This window comes from Meles meles, chromosome 1, assembly GCF_922984935.1.
Source record: "Meles meles chromosome 1, mMelMel3.1 paternal haplotype, whole genome shotgun sequence".
Classification (NCBI taxonomy): domain Eukaryota; kingdom Metazoa; phylum Chordata; class Mammalia; order Carnivora; family Mustelidae; genus Meles; species Meles meles.
This window is the reverse complement of record NC_060066.1, coordinates 137,016,296-137,040,041: the sequence shown is the minus strand read 5'-3', so window position 1 is coordinate 137,040,041 and position 23,746 is coordinate 137,016,296. Positions and strand designations below refer to the sequence as shown.

General features: G+C 37.4%; 1 protein-coding gene and 1 pseudogene across 1 annotated transcript; one reads left to right on the top strand and one right to left on the bottom strand.

Annotated features, from left to right (window-relative positions):
- The first annotated feature begins 1,713 nt into the window (after positions 1-1,713).
- Positions 1,714-19,626, top strand: DR1 (down-regulator of transcription 1). Its single transcript, XM_046025981.1, has 3 exons — positions 1,714-2,656; positions 9,155-9,318; positions 17,585-19,626. Exons 1-3 carry the CDS (start codon positions 2,437-2,439, stop codon positions 17,726-17,728), a joined length of 528 nt encoding a protein of 175 aa, XP_045881937.1. The 5' UTR covers positions 1,714-2,436; the 3' UTR covers positions 17,729-19,626.
- Positions 19,581-22,563, bottom strand: LOC123954629 (annotated as a pseudogene).
- Between the last annotated feature and the right edge of the window lie 1,183 nt (positions 22,564-23,746).

Genomic DNA, 23,746 nt, shown 5'->3' with positions numbered 1-23,746 from the left:
ACTAATACACTTGGTAAGGCCAAGATAAATTTAGACAATATGAGTGTTTACATGGAAAGTAAACTGACTTAACAAAAACACTTCATGAAGTGCCAACATCTGAGCCAAGAGTTTCACATTCCTATTTTGAAAACATTTAAAAATACGGTTTTATCAAGGAAATTTTGTTTTGCCTAAACTTATTATCACCGAAAAACAAGCATCAGGACTTTACAAATTACAGAAACTACAAGTATACTGGAAAAATCGCTAAATGAAAGAAGTGTAGTTAACTAAGATCTCCAGGTGCCACATCTAGCTCTTGGAAGGAAATAAAATGTTGTTTTTTTTTTTTTAATTTTACTTATTTATTTGACAGAGAGAGAGACAGATCACAGGTAGGCAGGGAGGCAGAGAGAGGAGGAAGCAGGAGCAGGACTTTACAAATTACAGAAACTACAAGTATACTGGAAAAATCGCTAAATGAAAGAAGTGTAGTTAACTAAGATCTCCAGGTGCCACATCTAGCTCTTGGAAGGAAATAAAATGTTGTTTTTTTTTTTAATTTTACTTATTTATTTGACAGAGAGAGAGACAGATCACAGGTAGGCAGGGAGGCAGAGAGAGGAGGAAGCAGGAGCAGAGAGCCCCATGTGGGGCTCGATCCCAGGACCCTGGGATCATGACCTGAGCCGAAGGCAGAGGCTTTAACCCACTGAGCCACCCAGGCGCCCCAGAAACAAAACATTTTAAGGCAACATTTCAGACAAACCAGTTGCTGTCCAATGTATCAAGAACAATGTATCTAAAGAGCCCAAAGTAAAATAAATAAAGTGCCCAAAGTGACTTAAATTAGAAATTTTAGAAATTGCAACACCCCACTATTTACAACATAGCCTCTTCTTCCAAATGACAGTACGGCATATTTTGTGAAGACCTTGACAGATACTACAGGCCACCCTGGAGAGAAGCAAAGATAAGAGCTGCTTGATACTTTAACATACTTTTTTGGAAACAGCCTTTCCAGAAGCCAACGTGCACTACACCATGAAAAACGGTTGAGTTGGAACCTCTTAACGTGGCTCATTGCATGCCACTCATTTCCACTACGTTGGCTCTTACTTCTAGTTTCTCCCTTAGTTATTAGCAGGTCACTTCTCTGAATGTTTCATTTCACATAACACAAGGAAATGGGTAAAGGACCATAAAGAGCTTTGATCCGAACAACGTCTATTAGATATCCAAAGCCTTTCTTCCAGACGATGGGGACAGGCACACAAGGTTCTGCTTTCCCCCATCTCATTCCTGAACCCAGGCCTCTTTATTTCAATCCCAATTTGGGCTCCTTAAGGGATAGCAAACAGAGTTCCTCAGACGAAATCTAGTGTTCCCGTGTCCTCAAACAAGGCTGGGAGGGGGGTTTGAGGCCTCAGCTGGTAGAGACGGTAGAGGTGACCCACCCTCGTCCCATCCCAAGTCTGGCGCCGCAGCCGGAGAGCAAGCGCGGGCTAAGCGAATCTCCGGTACCACGAGGCGCGCGCTCGCCGGGCTGCGGTCCCAGTGAAAAGGTTGGGATTCTGAGGCGCGTGCCGAGACGACAGCAAGCGGAAGCGGCTGGCGGCGAAGACCGACCGATCTCGCCGGGGCTGGTGGGGGAAGGGCTGCAGCCACACCCGGAAGTTGGTCTGCAAGGAAGGGGGGATAAGGGGGGGGTGAGGCTTCCGGTATCGCAAAGTGTGTCGGGAGAGGCTTCCAGCAAACCTTCTTCCTTGGCCTCTGGAGGGACCACCGTTGCCGCGGCTTCGGCTTCCACGATCTGCGTTCGGGCAAACGGCCACGGCGGCCGCTACTGTCGCTCCCGTTGTGCCCGGCTCTGTCAGTATTCGTTCCCAGGAGGCCGTCTCGGTTCCAGCAGCGGCCGCGGCCGACATGTTGTGAGGCGGCGGCGCGGGTGTCTGAAGGATGGTTTGGCAGAGGCGGCGGCAGCGGCTGCTGGCGGCGGCGGCAGCGAGGGCTCCGGCTCTTTAGAGCCAAGCCCGCTGAGTGTCCGCCCGGTACCGCGGTGAGGCCAGTGCCCGTGGACCTTGCCTCTGCTCCGGCGCGGTTGGGGACCGGTTAGGCGACAGCGCCTGCTCCTCTGAGGGGACACGAAGGTGGTTCCCCAGTGCTCAAATTTCCGGACCACCTTTGCTTTCTCCTCTCCGACCTGGGCAGTGCTGTCCCCGCAATCCTCAGCCCCCCGACCTCCTTCCCAGTTTCGCCCTAAATCTCACACGGGTGTTTCCCACCATCACGAACCGGCTCTTCCCAACCCCCCACCCCCCTTCATTTTCTGCACCCTCTTTTCGCGCTCCTGGGATCACACTTTTGAGGGCAGCCTTTGAAAAATCTTCGCGGAGTAGTGGACCAGAGCTGGGGAGTTTTTAAAAGTCGGGGCGCGCGCGAGAGGGAGATACGATGGCTTCCTCATCTGGCAACGATGATGATCTCACTATACCTAGAGCTGCTATCAATAAGATGATCAAAGAGACTCTCCCCAACGTCCGGGTGGCCAACGATGCCCGGGAGCTGGTGGTGAACTGCTGCACTGAATTCATTCACCTTATATCTTCTGAAGCCAATGAGATTTGTAACAAATCAGAAAAGAAGACCATTTCACCCGAGCACGTCATACAAGGTAAGTGGTAGGTGTGGGGTTTTGTTTAAATGAGAGTTGGGGACAGCCTGCTGGTCGCGTGACCCGTTCGTGTCAAAGCCTTCATTCCTCTCCCCCGATAAGTACTGGCAGACGAAAAAGCCACGCGGGCATGGAAGCTGCCGGTCTCTTGAGAAACTCCTGTGTCGTATTCTCGTGGTGGTGCTTTCCATCCAGCAAATACCAGTAAGGATGGCAAGCGTTTAGGGCAGCTCACATCCTCCAAAGATAAAGTATTAGTTGCCGTCTCAGTTTACGGCCAGGTAAGCCGAAGCAACAAGAATTTTGCCTGCCTAAAGTTGAACCGAGGTATGACAACTGAGAAGTTGCCTGTCTAAAGTGGAACCTCGATCATGGCATCTGGGAGAGGAACCCAGAGTTCTCCCTTGGAAAGTGAAAATTCAGACCGGAACTTCAAGCATGAGTGGAGGCAGCACCCTTTCCCCACCTGACCTTTTTACCAGTGTAGAGGAAGAGAGAAATTTTCACACATGAGTAAAAGAATTTGGAACATGAATGTGTTCAACGTTGGAAAGTTTGGTGATGTTGAATAAAGATAGTTTATTTTCTGCTTTAAAAATGATTCACTTGTTCTGCCATTCATCAAGTTAATAAAACTGTCCAGTTCTATTCTATAAGAAAAGGAAGAATTATCTTTATCATTTCCTCTTCCTTCTTTCCTTCCTTTTTTCTCTCTTTCTTTGTTTTCCTTTTGCTTTTCTCTATGGAGATAAATTTTTAAAACTTGGATTGGAAGGTTGTAAGATTTTTTTTTCATGGAACATTTCCCTGTCCTTTCCTGCTGCCATTCCTATTTAGATGTATATGCTTAAGCTTTTATTGAACAGCATTTCTGAAAGTTTCAACTGTTTCTGATCTTGAAAGGAATTAGTCCACTGGTAGGGTTTTGGGGGACCACATTCTTATGGTTTGTTTCCGGCACAGGGAGACATATTTACTAGTCCTAATATTTTGAAACCACTTACAAATACACTTTATAAAAAAGTTGTATTCAATTTAAGGGGATAATTTGCCTTTTATAAAATTCTAACAATTTCTTGATTGCTTTTGAAGGCTTTTATAAAATTCTAACAATTTCTTGATTGCTTTTGAAGGCAAAAAATCATGATTAATTTTAATCATTTTAGTAGGCAGGCAGTTGTCTACTATTTTTTATAATTTAACTTTTTAAGGGTGACTTAACTGTTATTCTGAAGTGAGAACACATCTGCTCGTATTTGCCATGTCCAGTATTTTACTGTCAATATTGACAAAAGGATTAAATGATTAATTTTTGGTCCTTAATGATGTGTGCAAGGTAGATTTAAATACACTCTGCTATTTCCATTTCAGTACATGAGGAAAGAAAAAAGTCTCTGGGAAAAGCCATATTTGATTTTAAAGCTAGTATTTTTTTCTCCCTGTTTGGTATGCTGCATACTCTGGGAAGTACAATGAAAGTCAAGTTCTTTATTTTTTTTGTCTAGTGTTCTATTTTTACATTGTATGTACAATTGTCCTAAGTCTTTCATAAGATTACCCAACACAGATAGCTACAATTTCCCTTTACAACTCATAAAAAAGAAAAAGAATCTTTTATTAACACTGCCTTTCTAATGAAAATTCCACAAGATTTCTAAAGGACCTGCCTAAACATTTGTTTACAACACAGAAGTGGGGATCATTCCAAAAAATCTGATAACACATTATGCTCTGTCTTCTTGGGGAGTTTGTTCTTTTCTAGGGTATATTTAGATTTCTGATTGACATGATGGAATAAAAAATGCAGCAGCTGTAGCATGTAGTATGCTAAATAGCTCAACTTTGGAATATGCTAAATTCAGTTTAAGGTATGAGTCAGAAAGTTCCAGTGAAAGCATTTTCCTTTGTGTACTGAGGATGATTGAATAATTTTTTAAAAGTCATTCATTGCGGGAAAAATAAATCATCCATTGACCTGTTATACTGTTATAAATTAAAGTTTTCTTGGTAACATTGTGTTGCCCCAATTCTCTCCAGTTAGGGGAATAAAATTTATACATTATAATCTTTTATTAATCTCACATTGCTTAATCATTTTAAAGAATTTTTGTCTTGAGTGGTTACATTTTTAAAAAGAAATCCTTAAGGTGTATATTTTTTTAGGTATTTAAAATGTGTTTTTAGGGGTGCCTGGGTGGCTCAGTGGGTTAAAGCCTCTGTCTTCGGCTCAGGTCATGATCCCAGGGTCCTGGGATGGAGCCCTGCATCCCTCCCTGCATCGTGCTGTGCTCTCTACTCAGCAGGGAGGCTGCTTCCCCCTCTCTCTCTGCCTGACTCTCTGCCTACTTGTAATCTCTTTCTCTGTCAAATAAATAAATAATATCTTAAAAAAAAAAAGAAAGAAAGATGGATGATATTTGGTTTCTGCTCTGCCATCAGTCTCATTATTATCCCAGATTCCCAGGAATAGTGATCCATAGAGGACGTAGTTAAGGGTCTTCAGAAACCTTTGCCAGGCTAATGAGCCAAGAAGTCACTTTGGCCTATATTATCCTCTTAATATATTTGAGTGAACTACATCACCCCCTCTTCTCTTAACATATAAACAAAAGAAAATAGAGAAATTTGAGAATGCTATTTTGTGTATTTTAATTTTTTAATGAAAAACTTGCATTATACATGTGAAGTACAAAGTAAGTTACACAAAGTCTTATAATAAAATTTTATAAGATTATATCGCTTTTTTTATAAAATAAGAAAAGACTGTTAGAATTATTGTTGCTGGGTGGAAGTTTTACTTTTTTTTTTTTTTTTTTTTTAACGTGGTTGTCTTGTTAACATCTGTCTTTCAAACTGAAAATGTGCCAAGTATTTTTTCCTCTAATATACCATACACTTTTCTGGGTATAGTTTTAAAATACATGACAGAGGATAGCAGACAGACCTCTAAGGAGCAAGCGATATATGTGTTTTAACCACTTTTTTTTTTTTTTTTTTTAAATTTTTCTTTTCTGGGTTTTACTCAGATCCCTAGAGCCAGGGCCATAACAGTACATTGAGTCTCTTTATACAAACTAGAAAAAGGCACTTTTTCCTTAAACACCTTTACTACCATCTGCCAGAAAACTGCCATAATAAACATACAAATCCATGTTTACAGTAGGAATGGCCCTCCTTAGATATGGTACTATAGTGCACTGAATAACCTGCACCACTGCAGATGATGGTCCTACTTATGAGTCATTTCCCTTATCCTTTAAGATTCTCTTTTGTGTAAAATAGGAATGATTATTACTACGTGGTAACAAATGATGTAAAATATCTCTTTGTTTAGAAGATACTATAACCACTTATGGCTATCTGTTAGCCAAAATGTATTTAAAATTTGGATTAAAGTCAGTGTCGTTTTTGAAATTAAAGTTATGGCTCTTCCTTTTGAGCCATTTTGTTGAGAGTATAGATTTGTATATGGAAGCTCTTTGAATAATATTAAATATTAACCTTGGATTCACTCGAAAATTTTTTGAAGGCAGTGCTCTCAACCTTAGATGTTTTTAAAGGTGAGTTCTTTATTTTCTTTTTAATTTTTAACTCAAGCCATCCATTGTTAAACATAGTTTGGATTGGATTTTTTTGATGTCTAGTATAGTAATTTATGATATTTTGAAGAGTTGTCTCCATTGTATTTATTAATTTTATAAATTTAATATTTTATATTATAAATATATTCATTCAACTTGAATTTAGTGTAATAATGCACATCTCTACATATACTTATGTCTTGTACACTTATCAGGGCACTCTTATTTTTTTAATTAATTTTTTTTTTGGTAGAGCACTCTTTTAAATGTAAGGAAAAAAAAAGATGAATAATATATAGTCCAAGTGGTTAAGCGAATCTTATGTGCCTTAAATTACTTGTTGATCTCACAATCCAAAAATAATAAAAATATAATAGTATGAGCCATCCTTTGTTCTAGGCTCTTTGTTTTTATTAATTGATTTATTCTTCACAGTAACCTGATCTGATGAGATATGTGTACTGTTCTTGTTTTAGAGGCACAGGTGAAGGAACTTATCTAGGGTCACACAGCTGATAAGAGGCAGAGCTGGGATCAGTTCTCTGGTAGCCTTAGGACCTGCATGTATAACCACTGTACTGCATATGTTTTAGGAAGATATTAAATAGATGCTACTCTCAAAGAAGGAAAATTGAAGCTTAGAGATATATATCCAAGGTTATATGAATATATTGACAACCAAATTTCTAATTTTAAGATATCTGTCTGATTTTACAATGGAGAGATTAATTCTGTTTAGGAGGATCAGGCAGACTTGATTTGAGCCATGAATGCATTACCATCAGTATGAATGTGGGAAACTGAGGTCTGCTGGGAAACACTGAGCTGTCAGATTTAGCGTAAGTATGTAGGTACTTAATGGTAGAAATAAAGATGGAATGGTAGGTGGGGCTACTTAGGAAATAGGCCTTTCTTCAGAATATGAGAGGAAACCATAAGCCATTTTTGGTTTCTTTTGGTATTGTCTCCAGCCAATATTACTGAAAATACACTATTATGTTCATGCCTTTAAAGAGAATAGGGGCGCCTAGTGGCTTAGTGGGTTAAGACCTCTGCCTTCTGCTCAGGTCATGATCCAAGGGTCCTGGGATCAAGCCCCGCATCTGGCCCTCTGCTCAGTAGGGAGCCTGCTTCCCTTCCTCTCACTCACTCTCTGCCTTCCTCTCTGCCTACCTGTGATCTCTCTGTCAAATAAATTAATTAATTTTTTAAAAAGAGAATACAAGAAAAACTCTGGCTTCTATCACAAACAATAATCCGTCTGTCAATTCAGGTAAAAAATGCAAGTTGCCTAATTCACTTAATTTTTTGCTATACCCCAAGCTCCTTGAGGCCAAGAATTATGTGGTGGTTACTTTGATATATAGAACTCAGAGTAATGCATTACTGAAGTTTTTTTGGGGGGGCAAAGAGGGGCAATAAGTTAGTATAATTAAAATTCAAATAATAGTACCATGCTTTTTTGCATCAGATTATTTCTAAAGAAGGTTGATGCAAACAGCTTAATATTTGAAGTAATTAAAGTTATTTATCATTTCAAAATGTCTTAAAAACCACAGCTTACACAGGAGGGAATGTGTATTCATAAAGGTGTATTTGGTATCCTTCCTGAAAAGCAAATTCCTGATGTTAGAATTCAGGGCATCTTTACTAAGGTCTAGTTCACAACATCATAATTGTTGAAAAACTACAAGAACTGATGAACTAATTTAAGTTCATGTGCTATGTTTTTCACTACCTATATTTCATCATTGGGTCAGAAAACAAAAGTGCCTTTAGGCACTTACCAACAGATAGAAAACTATAAAATATAACTTTTAATAACTCTAAGCCAAAAGGAAACTTAATGCTTAGTCGCGATTACAGAAGGCATTTAGAAAGTGCATTATTGTAAAATTTTCTTTCTAAATGTGAAAAAATGGGAATTTTTTGTTAATGCTTCTATCTTTATAGTTTTCCTTTATCCCGATTTTCTACCACATCGCTTGAAATGTTTTGGTTTTTTTTTTTTTAAGATTTTATTTATTTATTTGACAGACAGAGATCACAAGTAGGCAGAGCGGCGGGCAAAGAGGGGAAGGGAAGCAGGCTCCCTGCTGAGCAGAGAGTCTGATGTGGGACTTGATCCCAGGACTCTGGGATCATGACCCAAGCGGAAAGCAGAGGCCTTAACCCATTGAGCCACCCAGGCGCCCCACTTGAAATGTTTTTATAGTGCTTCCTGTTAAGTTTTATTTTCAAGGGAAACTTGTTGGCTGAATATAAATGCTGAATTTCATAAGTTATTTCCACCAGGATTTCTTAAACTTGGCAGCTTGAGTGTTTTTGCTAAAAATAGTTTTCTGTTGATATATTATTCAAAAGAACTTATCTATTCTTTCATCCTATCCTACTAAAACTTAGAACATGTGTTACCAGCCTACTTTTTCTAAGCCAAATGGCACAAAATATGTTATTAACAAATAGATTCCAATTATTTCCCTTTTTTTGTATTCTTTGACAAAGTGACTGAATTAATGATGTTTGATTTACTGTGAGTGGTATAAGAAAAATGTTTTCTTACTAAAAGCACATGTTCTTACATTGGACTTTTTTTTCATAGGAAGTGTTTTGGTTTTTAAAAAATTAGAAAGAAAAGAAAAAGTTAAAGGCCTATGCTGTTAAATATTCCTCAAATTTTATCTAATTTGCAATTTAATATTAAGAAAGTTGATAAAATAGATTTAGCCATTCAGCTAGTTGCTGTGTAATTATAAAATAGGTAAAATTATTAAGAGAAAGCTACCCGCTCCCCCCACCAAAAAAACCCCACAAAAAGTTAATGTCACATTAACATTAACAAAAGTTAATGTTCTATAGATGGGAAAAAGACTAAATCTCATCACTCTTTCATGTTTTCCTATTTTCATTTCCCTAGCACTAGAAAGTTTGGGCTTTGGCTCTTATATCAGTGAAGTAAAGGAAGTCTTACAAGAATGCAAGACTGTAGCATTAAAAAGAAGAAAGGCCAGTTCTCGTTTGGAAAACCTTGGCATTCCTGAAGAAGAATTATTAAGACAGCAACAAGAGTTATTTGCAAAAGTAAGTAATGCATTTTAAATTATTTTCATCTGAGTCCTACCCTATTTGCTAACAGAAATCTTACTGGTTTCTGAAATCATTTCCTAAAATCAACATACCTACGCAGATGATTTTCTTTCTGTGGCTGATTGTTTGATCATAGTCTGATGTTTAGATCTAACTAACCGGTTTGACTCTGGTCAGTTATTTACTTCATATAAAAGTAAATATTTGTAGCAACCTGTTTTCTAAGGAGAATAACTTCAAATAACTTACTTTTTCACTTTTTACTTTATCAAAGTAAAAAAAGATTTTACTTTGATGGGTTTTTTTTTTTCTCTTCAGACTACTAACCACTTAAAGCATAAAAAGCATATTTAAACATTCGTAAAATTTAAAACGATGGACTGGTGAGAAAATAGTATATCAAATTTTATAATGAGTAGCATATGAGGGAAATTTGATAAATATGTATTTTATAGTTAAAATAAGTTTTTTAAGTTTAAATTCAGTTAATCAACATATAGTTTCAGATGTAGAATCCATCATTAGTTTCAGATGTAGAATTCAGTAATTTCTTTTTTTTTTTTTAATATTTTATTTATTTGACAGAGAGAAATCACAACTAGGCAGAGAGGCAGGCAGAGAGAGAGGAGGAAGCAGGCTCCCTGCTGAGCAGAGAACCCAATGCGGGGCTCGATCCCAGGACCCTGGGATTATGACCTGAGCTGAAGGCAGAGGCTTTAACCCACTGAGCCACCCAGGGGCCCCTAGAATTCAGTAATTTCATCAGTTGCATGTAACACCCAGTGTTCATCACATCACGTGCCCTCCTTAATGCTCGTCATCCTAGTTAATTTAAGTTTTTAACACACCTTTAAAACAAACATTCTGGGGATGCCTGGGTGACTCAGTCGGTTTAGTGTCTGCCTTTGGCTCAGATCATGATCCCAGGGTCCTGGGATCAAGTCCCACCCTGGGCACCTTACTCAATGAGGAGCCTACTTCTCCCTCTGCCTGCCACTCCTCGTGCTTTGTGCTCTCTCTCTCTGACAAATAAATAAAATCTTTAAAAAAAAACAAACATTCTAATCCTAAAAATTGAAGGACTAGTAGAACAGAGAAAGGGAGAAAACTTTTTTTTTTCTTATTAAAGTTCTAATTACCAGTTTGTAAAGGATTAGCACCAAGTACTAATATTCCTCTATTTTATTTTTTAATATTCCTCTATTTAAAAATGAAAAAGGAAAAAGAATTTTTTAAAAAAAATGAAAAAGGGAGGGAGAGGATGAAGTTTTTTTTCCCCCACTAAGTTTTGGCCTCTCATTTGAAATTGTAAGGCAATTTTGGGTTGAATAGAAAAGGTGAGATTTTCTACCATTTATTGTAGTTACCATTAGAACTGAGAAAGTATCATTTTAGGTAATCTCTTCCAGGTTGGCACCATACCTGATCTCTTTGTAGTAATAACAATCAGTTGGGCTTGAATCAAATAGCATTTGAATTTTAAGTGTTGTCAGGTACTAGGTACTAGAAATGATTTAAATTCATAAGAAAAATAAAAGTTTACTGACATTTATTGAGTTCTAACCATGTGTTAATCATGTTGCTAATTAATTTACCTGTGTTTTTTTAATCCTCAAAACAACCTACAAGGTAAGTACTAAAGACTTAGTAAAAGCTTTTGACACAGGCATGAACACAAGCAATTTATAATCCATATGAATATGAGGTTACAAAGACGGATGATGATTAAAAAAATTAATGGCTATTATTTATTGATTCTCTGCTATTGCAGATCACCTAGAGAGTTCCAAATTAGTGTGTTTTTTTTTTGTTTTTTTTAAGAGAGGGAAAGAGCATGGGGAGGGACAGAAGGGGAGGGAGAGAGAGAATCTTAAATAGGTTCCATGACAGCGCGGAGCCTGACTCAGATCTCTTTTTCACAGCTCTTGAGATCATGACCTGAGCCAAAATCAAGATGCTTAACCAACTGAGCCACCCACATGCCCCCCAAATTAGATATTTGATGAAAGGAAAAAGATTTCCTGTTAGATAATTTACATACTTTGCAGAGTTTTTATAAATATGAATAAAATAAATGTAAATTTTATTATACCCATTTACACATTAAGAAACAGATTCTGAGATGGAGAAACTTGCATGAGGTTATACATTCATTGTTCTACATATAATTACTGAAGTCCTCACTACTTACCAGACCTCATGCTAAATGCTAGGCTTATAATAGTATACAAAAGGGACATGGTTCTTGCTATTCTGAAACGTAGTTTACTGGAAAGAATTGAGTTAAATAAATAAAACAAGTAAGTTCATATAGTTAGGAAGTGTTGGAGTCTAAATTCAAAACTCCTATCTTCTGACTCCAAAACTTGCTCTTTCTTGATTACCATGCTAATGTTCTAGCCACCATTTTGTCTGCTTAACTTTATTTTGGAACTTTTAAGTGGAATATGCCTTATCCTTTCCAGGGCAAAAAGAAGAATAAAAGAAATCTGCCAAATCTGTCTTATTTTTCTATCCTTGTCATCTGTTTTTTCCTCTTCCTTATTTCCCTTCTTTCTTGCCCTCATCTATGGAGTCATGATCTCTTAGTATTTCTTTGCTCTTGTGAGAAGATCATCAGAGAGAGAAAATTATAGCACCTATCTAGTACTTCTTCCCCAAAGCACAAAGCAATTCAGTCCAAAATATGAAAGGAACTGTTAAGTAAATATAGTATCTTTTTCATCAGTTTCATTTCATTTCATCTTTTAGACTTTATTTTAAATACTAAAACAATAGCAATCGCATTTGAAGCTGTCTTCCAGCTGCTGGCAACAAGTATTTGGAAAGAGGGAATCATTAGTATACTGAAATTAAGGTTAACTGTAAATTATAAGTGAGTCATTTTAGTATTTGGGAGTGAGATTCTTTAAACATAGTGAAACTCTCCAAAGGAAGAAGTGAATTAGGAAGTAGACACCTACTCTCTTTCACACTCCTGTTTTAGGAAAAAAAAATACTTGGGGTACATTGGATAAGAGGCAAGAGGGAAAAAAAAATTAGAAAAAGTACCACTGAAAATTTTAATTTGTGAAAATGAATATAAATAAAATTTATCAGTCAACAAAGATTTTAAAGGCACGGAAATGTTTTAATGTCCAGAGAGCAAAGTATGGTTGCTAATATGGGGCCTTGATACTTAAAAGTCAGTTAAATTTTAATTGTAACCAGTACATGTCTTTGCAGATCACTGAATAAACTACAAGATCAAGCGCCTTTTGCAATTAAACCTGTGTAGAGACCTGAAATTATTTGAGTTTTTTTCCTGTGCTACAAAATTATACCTATTTATAGTTGATTAAGGCACAGAGTAGGTATTCCTAAATTTATTAAATTCAAATATTTGATTTGCCCTATAATTTTCTTATGAACTCTTTTTTTTAAGGTTTTATTTATTTGTTGATTTATTTGAGAGAGAGCGTGTGCATGAACGAGAAAGAACACAAGGGGGGAAAGGGGCAGAGGGAGAGGGAGAAGCAGACTTCCCGCTGAGCAGGGAACTCCATCCCAGGACCCTGGGATCATGACCTGAGCCAAAGGCAGATGCTTAACTGGCCAAGCCACCAAGGTGCCTCATTATGAACTCTTAAAATGTTTTTCTTTTTTTTTTTTTAATATTTTATTTATTTGACAGAGAGAGAGGTCACAAGTAGGCAGAGAGGCAGGCAGAGAGAGGGAGAAACAGGCTCCCCACTGAGCAGAGAGCCCGATGCGGGGCTCGATCCCAGGACCCTGAGATCATGACCTGAGCCGAAGGCAGAGGCTTAAACCACTGAGCCACCCAGTTGCCCCTTAAAATGTTTTTCATGAAGCACTCTTAGTCTGTTTTAGACTCCATGTACTCCTGCTGTAAACATAAATATGCCTGGGTGTTAGAATAACATTTTCCATACTTTTAAAATAAAAATGGATGAAAGTGGTGATGAGAATATCTGATTTTCTAAACAAAAAAAGTTTTTGTCTTGTAGGACAGGTATATAGGTACACTAACAACTATAATATTAGGCTGACTGTTTCATGAAGAATGTGTAAAAAGATCCCAAGTACAGAGACATCACATTAGATTTTGGCAGTGTAAGAATGTGCCAGTTATTTTGTATGTGAATGCTAATACAAATTTAAACCCAAGCCGACTTCATCACATGTCTCCTTATGAATGTTGACAATGGAAGGAATACCTTGCCTGTAGTATAATATCAGTTCTGGACTGAAAAGCTGGGGAAGAAAATTTTCTTTTTTTGCATAACTCAGAAAAACAGCTAGTGTGCAGTTTTCTTGTTGACCTCAGCAGATGAACTGAGCTGATAGTGTTAATTCACATTCAAGAAATTATCTGAGTCTTGATTTATGTAGATTCGTGATCCACATGCAATATTAACTAAATTAGATAGCTTTTGGGACTCCAGGGTGGCTCAGTCGGTTAAGCGTCTGCCTTTGTGTCAGGTGGTCCTGGGATCAAATCCCACATTGGGCTCCCTGCTCAGCAGAAAGCCTGCTTCTCCTACTGCCTGTCATTCCCTCTGCTTATAGTCTCTCTCTCTGAAAAATAAGTAAATAAAGTCTTAAAAAAAAAAATTTGGATAGCTTTTACATGTTCACCTGTGTATATAGGCTCTCCCCACCCTCTTCAATATCCATTAGTTATTGAACTTCGTAAACTGGCATTGAAACATTACGATGTTTTGTTGCAGCATTTGATGGAGAATCTTTTATATACACTTGTAGTAGGTGAGAAATAAACCAAATTGCAAATCCTTTTTTTAATCCTTGAATCTTAAACTATAATACTAAGGTTTGGGGGTGCCTGGGTGGCTCAGTCAAATAAGCATTTGCCTTCAGCTCTGGTCATGATCCCAGGGTTCCTGGGATTGAGTCCTGCATCAGGCTCCCTGCTTAGTGGAGAGTCTGCTTCTCCCTCTGCCCCTCTCCCCTGCCCATGCTCTCTCATGCTCTCTCTCTCAAATAAATCTTAAAAAAAAAAAAAAAACTAAAGTTTTGGTCCAAATTAAGTATAGTAAGTTATACTTACTCTTTTTTGTAAAAGTAAGTTATACTTACTCTTTTACCCAATATGAGTGTATTTTTATAAACATAATTATGTTTAAAGTTTTAAAAAGAAAAAACATCATGCGTCAATTACTAAACAGTTTTCTTGGGCTGAAACCCACCTTTCTATGATTTGATTTGTGACCAGGCCCAGTACTTTGTGAACCGAATTTCTGCTTTTCTTGCAGACTTCATTACAGACTCTGGTGCCAGTAGGGGTTCTGGAGGGAGACTGCCAGGCTGAAAGAGAAGGCAGCACTTAAACTCCTTTCTTTTACTTCCTGTTGGCTTCAAGCTGAATAGCCTACTAGTGCTTCTTCATTCTGGCTGCATCAGTTTTTTGTTTTTGTTTTTGTTTTTGTTTTTGTTTTCCCCTGTAGCAGGACCTGGATCCAGTTCTTTAATTGTTACAGAGCCAGCCTAAACATTCATTCTCTTCTTCAAGGATGTGGGTCTCAAACCTTTAGGCACTCTACGAAGCTCAGAGATGCTTTTAGCAGCCAATCTATGCCCCTTCTTCAAAGGTCTAAGTTTCAGTTCCATGGATTGTTCCTTTAAGCTTCTGAGTTTTAAAAATTCCAGCCTCTTCCTTTGTTGCCCCAGTTTTAGGGATGGTGGCTGGTTTTGGTAGTTACCAGTCGCATGATGTCTTAGTGTTCTTTTCTTGCCTTTTCAATGATGTAGTTACCAGCTTTATACTTAGTTAACAATACTTTATATTTCCTTCTCTCTGTTCCCCTAACTAGTGTGACTTCTATCTTGATTAGATTCTGAATGTCAGGAAAAAACTTAATGGATAAAATAGTATTTCAGTTTGAGTTGAAGGAAGAGTGAAATTTTGGTAGGTGAAAATTAGGAAATTTCAAATAGAATGAATATCAGCATGAGTTAAGGTAGTGAAAATGGGTGGGTATGGTGTATCTGGGAAATATTTTATGTTCTAAGTTTTCTTGGAGTACCAAGTATATATTACAAAAGTTGATTTTGAAGATAGGTTGGGGAAGGCAGTAATTTTGAGGACCTTGAACTCTAGGCTGAGAAATTGGACTTAATTGGTATAACAAATGATTTTTTTAAGTATAATAATGGCCTGATTAGAATTCTCCTTTAGAAATGTTTAGATTATAAATTCATGACAGATTATTAAGAAAAGTTAGGAATGTACATGGTAATATCTTAATGATAGAGTTATCCTGAGTATTAGCATTTCCCCACCAAATATTCATTCAGAAAATAGTGGAGACCTATGTATTGGTAATGCAACAAAGAGTGTGAAAATAGTGTCTATTCTCAAGTCTAGTGTAGAAAAAAGATAATATGCTCAGATAATTAAAGAATAGAGTAGGCACCTGGGTGGCTCAGTGGGTTAAAAAGCCTCTGCCTTCGGCTCAGGTCATGATCTCGGGTCCTGGGATCGAGCCCCACATCAGGCTCTCTTCTCAGCAGGGAGCCTGCTACCCCCTCTCTCTCTGCCTGCCTCTCTGTCTGCTTGTGATCTCTGTCAGTCAAATAAATAAATAAAAAGAATAGAGTAGGTATAGGAATAAGAATAGAGTAGGTATAGGAATGCATAGAGAATTATAGCATATGAAATAGAATATACAATATTACCTAGAAGGATCAAGAAAGACCAATTTATATTTGAAATGATAACTAGGAATTGGCCATGCATAAAGGAAGGTGGAAGATATGAGCCAGGCTTAAGGAACAATTTTGAGAAAAGGCAGAGGAGAAGCAGCATTGTTTTGGTAGAAGCCAATGGGAAATTATATGATCCTTTCAAGAACACATTTCTTTTCTCTTGTGGGATTTTTCTGTGAGTGGATGAATTAAGTTGGGAAAGAGCTTTAACTGTGGCCAACAGTGTGTGTAATGCATATGTTTGTATCTTAGTTTCTAAAATTATGAAGAATAGGGGCACCTGGGTGGCTCAGTCAGTTAAGTGTCTGCCTTTGGCTCAGGTCATGTTCCCAGTGTCCTGGGATCAAACCCCACATTGGGTTCCCTGCTTAGCAGGAAGCCTGCTGCTCCCTCTCCTACTCCCCCTGCTTGTGTTCCCTCTCTCCTTGTGTGTCTCTCTCTCAAATAAATAAATAAAATCTTAAAAAGTAAAATAAAATAAAATTACTAAGAATAAAGCTTTAGAATATAAAACTTTATTTTTTTAAGTCTATTTATTTAGTCAAAGTAGACTCCATGCCCAGTGTGGGACTTGAACTCCTGATCCTGAGATAAAGAGTTGCATGCTGTACTGATTGAGCCAGCCAGGTGCCCTGGTTTCTAAAAAATTTTGTGATGGTTGTTGGGGGAGATATATCTCAGATCAGTGGATTTTAATTTTCTCACTTAAATTCAGTCCTGGATAAGTGCCTTTTCTCTAGTGTGTGTATGGGAAGGGTGTACGTGTGTGTGTATTTATGGGGATGGGGACAGAAGATAAATGTATGTACAGGGTAGGGAACTGTGAGAGAAACTCAAACATCGGAGTGCCTGAGTGGCTCAGTCGGTTAAGAATCCAGCTCTTGATTTTGGCTCAGGTCATGATCTCAGGGTTGTTAGAGACCCCAGTCAGCTCTGTGCTCAGGGCAGAGTCTACTTATCCCTCTCCCTCTGCTCTTCCCCCGGCTTGAGTGCCTCAAATAAATAAATACCTTAAAAAAAAAAAAAAACAAAAAAACCCCTTAAACATCAAGTTAGCTATTGCATTCATATATAGTACTCCTCCTTAAGAGTTAGAGGTACTATACTAGACATTTTTACGCCACAGAAATAATTTTTAGATTGAAAAGTGTTTACATGCTATCTGTAAGTTGAGGGGACAGAAGAATCAAGTGAAACAAAAGGAATGAGAAGCAGAGAAATGAAACAGAGAGAGGACATTGTGATTTTTCTAACAGCGTTTTCCACTTCAGTTGAGCCAAAGGTCATAAAATTATATGGCATAAAGGGGACTGTCTATAAAAGAACGAAGTATTGCAAAATGTCCTTATTTGACAAAGAGGCAGTCATCTATATTTTCTTATGTAGTTCATGTTTTCCAGATGTATAACAATTATAGAGTGTTTGGAAAATAATCCAAATTTGATGATTAAGTCTGTAATTGGCTTACTTTATATTTAACCACAGTGAGTTTTAAAAAATATATATTATTTGTTTTTATGTTTTTGGTGTTTAGGCTAGACAGCAACAAGCAGAATTGGCCCAGCAGGAATGGCTTCAGATGCAGCAAGCTGCTCAACAAGCACAGCTTGCTGCCACAGCCAGTGCATCTAACCAGGCAGGATCTTCTCAGGATGAAGAAGATGATGATGATATCTGAAATTTACCAGCTGAGTTTCTATTTCCTTTATAAATGTTTCTCCCTGCACAAGAAAACAGTGAAAGAAATGCTTATCTGTAATTTTGTATGCATTTTGGTGGACTTGCCATTGTTATTCTAGGGATGTCTGTTGTTAAGTTTCATCTATTGTGTGCTATTCATGTAAAAACTGTCTCTTTGAACTATTGAAAATTTAAGGTTCAGTATAATATCAATTTTGAATTTTTAATGGTGTTTATGAAATTTTAGATAGCAGTGAGTCCTTTATTTGATCAATAAACAGTGTTACAGAAAACGTCAAGTTTATAAAATACAGTGAAGTTTATACATACAGAAACTCTAAATCTGCATTTGCATTTCCTCTGCCCTTTTAGCTAAACTAAAAATTGGGAATTTTAAATTATTGGGGGGAGGGTGTTGTGTGATGCAGTAGATGTTAGATCAGGTTGGTGAAAAAACAAAGAGTTCAGTTTTGTAGTATCTGAATTTTTTGTCTTTTAAAATGAGTATATATATATATATATATATAGGCAGTAAATACATATGCTCAGATAAATATACTTGTTTAAAAAAATCTCAAAACATTCAAAAACTAGGAAGGAGTATGTTCAATAGTTGTATAAATTCAGTGGGTTTTGTTTTTGATTTTGCTTTTGTTTTATGTAGAGGTAAAAACTACAGTTTTATTATGGCATAATTCATCTTGAGCTACGTTATTTACATTTCAGAGACTGCCCAATTTTGAGGATTGTCATGATTCTTACTATTTCACTCCAGTAATTGTTAATAGTATTACTTGCTTAGTCCATCCGTGTTTATTGGACCTTGTGAAACAATTGCTTAATGGAGATTCATGAATATTCCAACCTTTGCTGGGGGAAGAAATGAAAGTTAATAAGCATGCTTACTATAAAAGAGGGATTTTTTTTTTTTTGTAATTTAACTTGTAGTTATAGTTTACTTGTTTGTTTTAGCATTACTTTTACATTTTCTTGACTAGATGGCCTAGAGTGTCCAATGCTTCCTTTTGAAATGGCATAATTGTCTCCATCATAATTGAGTGATAGCTTTAAAAATGATTGGCTTTATTTTGTTTAAGAAAGCATGTCATAACTGATCAGCCCTATATGAAACATAAGTAATTTCAACCGACTCATTAAAAGGGAGAAGCTTTATTTTGGTTCCAATAAATAAAGTATGGTAGTGATTTTTATAGGAATCCAGTGAGTTGAAGAAATGGCATATTGTTTGTATTTTGGAAACAGAATGGAAAAGCCACTTAAGATAGTATAAAGTAATCTAAATTCCTATGTCATTTACCAAATCATTTAAATTTTATATATTCACCAAGCCCAAGGATAAATTGTGGCTGCTGGGATTCCAATTTTAATTGAAGAGCTAAATAAGTAAAGTTTATAACTATTAGATTTCTTAATGACCTTATTTTGCAGTTTTGGAAAAATGAAATATTAGCATACATTTATTAAATACACTTCCTCCATGCCATGAAAAGGTTGATTTTGCTGGATGTTTTAAGTTGAAATTGCTACTGTATTCATGAAGTGCTTTGGACAAGATAGAAGGAGTTGTTTTTTTAAAAGTTTAAGTACCAAAGGTAGTCTAGTCTAAGAAATAATAACTTAATAAGTTGTTGGCTTTTCTAATTTGTACTGTAACATCCTTATACTTTCTATTTTAAGATTATCCTTTTCTTAAGTAAACAACTTAGATATTTTTCCACACTTTTTTTCCCCTGATGCAGAGTTCAGGTTAATTAATATTTTACTGCATCTGATAATGTATTATATGTTTGAAGCCTAGTGACTTTTCATTTTGACATTCTTGTGATTTCATATGCTGTATTCTTCAAGCAATAAAATTCTGATGTGTTTTATAAATTGTTTTTACATTTAATAGTCTACACAGATTAGCAGCAGATTTCTATTATTAACATTTTTACTAATTTCAAGAATCTTTAGACCCAGAAGATATTTTGATCATTTGATGTATAGTACCTGACTTTCTCCTTTGTTTGTTGTTATTTCAGAAAATGTGGTTTTACTTGTACTTTTGTAATTTACAGTCCTAGGATCTAGGCATAACAAAGCTAATTAAGCAGTGTTTTACTTTTAGCTTATTTTTTAACATTTTAAAAGTCACTATACTGTCCGTTGAGATTTTTAAAATCTTGTGGAGAGAAAAACAAATCTTTAGGGTTCTTGAGAAATAAAGTTATTATTTAGTAAATATTTTCCCCATTTCCTTGAATACATGTCTTTTTCAGTAGACTGTCAGACTGATAAATGTTGAAAGTTACCAATTTTTCTTGAAACTCCATATGCCATACATATAGAAGAGTATATAACTGAGGGTTTTGACAAATTAAACATAATCCTATCACTGGCCCTCAGATCAGATCCGGGTTATGAACACCCCAGAAGCCCTTCTTGCTCCTGTTTTAACACTGCCTTCTTTCTCCCCAGAAGTAACTCCTGTTCTATTTTCTAAAACAATTGATTAGTTTTGTCTTTTATTTTGTGTAAATGCAATCATAAATAATTTACTTTTTTTAAAAACTTTTACATCTTCACTTTAAGTCTTGTACAGGCTAACTAAAGAAAAGTGTTGGAGCACCTGGGTGGCTCAGTCGTTAAGCCTCTGCCTTTGGCTCAGGTCATGATCCTGGTATCCTAGGATGAAGCCCCATAGCTCTCTGCTCAGCGGGGAGCTGCTTCTCCCTCTTCAGCTCCCCATGCTTGTGTTCCCTCTCTCTGTCATAAATAAATAAAATCTTTTTTTAAAAAGTGTTATACTCTGTATACCCTAATAAAAATTGAAAATTTATATTCCAGTTGACTAGCTTAAAGAGTTTAAGACCACTTTCACATTTATAGAGCCTAATTAAGGCTAGACAGGCTCATTCCCATCTTCCATATCATCTTTAACCCTTTTGCCCTGAGAAAGGAATCTTAGCTGTTTCTTCAGTTCTTCAATTTCTTTTTCTTGTTCTAGTATCTTTGTAGGGTGAGATTAACATTTCCAGAATTTTGTAAATTCTGGAATTTACATCAGCTGAACAGAGCAGACAGTCTGAGTTGCATTCGTTCTGGTTAAGTGCTGGATACACTTGACTTGTGTTTTACTGAGGGATTCAAGTATCTGACCAGTTCTTAAACTTGTTAAAACTTGTACTTGGTCTGTTTTTGTTCCAAATGGCTTAAATAGCTCTAGTAGAATCACACTGAAGCTATGCATATCTGACATGGTGTCACACTAAGTTCCTTCTAACTTCAGGTTAAGGGGTACAGAGAAGTACCTGCTCTGGAAGTATGCATTGGTGTTCTCTTGCCATGTCTGTTGATACATTCTGTGTTCTGTGTGATGTCTGTGCAGGCCAAACCAGTCTCCTATTTTTACTTGCTGATCAGGGCCATGAGAAAAATATTTCTGGGCTTCAGATAACTGTGTACTATTCTCATGTTATGAATATAAAATATACTTTCCTCCAATTCTTGAAAGATTTTTATTGCAACACTGGTCATAACATAAGGACATGGAGATTGGCCCCCACACTCGAGGTCCTGCTAGTTTCTCTCAGCTATCCAGTCCCACAGAGAGTCCCACAGCTGGATCTGGATGCGCAACATCAGGTGACACGCCATCAGGTGATGTCTGCCCCAACAAGTTGTAAGTTTTCTTGAGAAGGTTCCTCGATGGATGTGAAATTCTCTTCTAAGTTGCAGTCATGCCTAAGTGACAGCTGATGTTCAACAATCTGGAAAACAAATCACCCAAGCCATTTTCTTGGAGTAAAATGAATGGTTCAAATTCACTGACATCTTTGTGACTAAATTGGTGATATAGTTCATCAATCTGTTAGTCTGATTTTCAATGCCAGGTTTTCCTAAGGATTTTTCTTTTTCTAAGGTAAATTTGGCAAGGATAATGGATGAGCTGTTACTTTAATCATTTTTAACAGTATATTGATTTTTGTCATCCTGGTTGAAGCTCACTTCCAGAGACAGCAGCTGAACAGAAATTCTTGCATTCACGCCACATGTGCATGTTCTATTCAAGCATTATGATAGCCCTACGATATTAGGATACCAAAGACCTGCCAACACCTTCACTCACCATAATACCTTCATGCAATCTGTTTAGTTGCACCCTTACTCGGGATTTTTTAAATTTCAAAATACTGACCATCTAATTTATTCCTGATCTTGGATACTCTTTTAAGTATCGTGAAGTTTGTTCTTCAAAGCTACTTCCCTTGATCTAATGTTCTAGATATGAGAATTATCCTCACAAGGATCCTGAGGAACTCTTTCTTTAGCTGACCTCATTAAATGAGCAATAGCTTGGGGCACCTGGCTGGCTGAGTCAGTACAGCATGTGACTCTTGATCTTAGAGGTGTGAGTTTAGGCCCCATGTTGGGTGTAGAGATTACTTTGAAATATTTTTTTTAAGATTTATTTATTTTAGAAAACAAGAGAGAGCACACAATGGGAGTAGGGGGAGAGAGGGGGAGAGAAGCATAGTCCCTGCTGAGCATAGATCTCAACACCATGGGGCTCCATCTGATGAGCAGAGAACACTACCTGTGGGGAAATCAAGAGTCACACTCAACTGAGCTACCCAGGTGCTCAAAAACTAAAATCTTAAAAAAAAAAAAAAAAAAAAAGCAATAGTTCTTTTGTGAGCTAAACTCATCACTACAAGTGAAGACAGCAGCTCGATTTTTTTTTTTTTTTTTTTTTTTTAGATTTTATTTATTGGACAGAGAGATAGCACAAGTAGAGAGGCAGACAGAGGGAGAGGGAAAACTAGGGTCTCCGCCCAGCAGGGAGCCCAGTGCAGGACTCTATCCCAGAACCCTGGGATCATGACCTGAGCCGAAGACATGCACTGAACTACCCAGGCGCCCCAGCAGCTCCATTTTTTAAAATTTATTTATTTATTTATTTATTTATTTTAAAGATTTTATTTACTTATTTGACAGAGAGAGACCACAAGTAGACAGAGAGGCAGGCAGAGAGAGAGAGAGGGAAGCAGGCTCCCCGCTGAGCAGAGAGCCCGACGCGGGACTCGATCCCAGGACCCCGAGATCATGACCTGAGCCGAAGGCAGCGGCTTAACCCACTGAGCCACCCAGGCGCCCCTAAAATTTTTTTATTTTTTATTAACATATAATGTATTATTAGTCCCAGGGGTACAGGTCTGTGAATCACCAGGTTTACACACTTCATAGCACTCACCATAGCACATACCTTCCCCAATGTCCATAACCCAACCACCCTCTCCCAACCCCCTACCACAGCAACCCTCAGTTTGTTTTGTGAGATTAAGAGTCTCTTATGGTTTGTCTCCCTCCTGATCCCATCTTGTTTCATTTTTTCCTTCCCTACCCCCAAACCCCCCATGTTGCCTCCCAAATTCTTCATATCAGGGAGATCATATGATAATTGTCTTTCTCTGATTGACTTATTTCGTTCAGCATAATACTCTATAGTTCCATCCATGCCGTCATAAATGGCAAGATTTCATTTCTTCTGATGGCTGCATAGTATTCCACTGTGTATATATATACCACATCTTTTTATCCATTCATCCGTTGTTGGACATCTAGGTTCTTTCCATAGTTTGGCCATTGTGGACATTGCCAGCAGCTCCATTTTGATAAAGGTCTGAAAAAGCAATTTAAACACCTATCTTGAACAAAGTAGATTCATGCACATGGCTCAAGTGTTTCAACAATTTCAATGATTACTGCAACAAGCAGTAATTGGTTTGCGACTGCAAAAGGCAAAGTCAACTATCATAGGGTCATTTTAACACCTGGAGTTCTGCTGGAACATCAGATTCCAGACAGCCCTCCTGCTGCCCCTTCCCCACCTCAGCACTGAACCCAGATCCAGCCCAATTCACTCAGAGGATGAACCTTGCTGCTGCCCAGCCTCCTCAGGAATTAAGGTAGATGGGGGAAAGGAAAGGGCTGCCAGCATTCCGGGTCCCTC

Coding starts and splice junctions, on each gene's coding strand:
- DR1 (XM_046025981.1), top strand. CDS start 2,437: ATGGCTTCCTCATCTGGCAACGATGATGATCTCACTATACCTAGAGCT. Junction 2,657..9,154: donor ACCCGAGCACGTCATACAAG/GTAAGTGGTAGG, acceptor TCATTTCCCTAG/CACTAGAAAGTTTGGGCTTT. Junction 9,319..17,584: donor AACAAGAGTTATTTGCAAAA/GTAAGTAATGCA, acceptor TTTGGTGTTTAG/GCTAGACAGCAACAAGCAGA.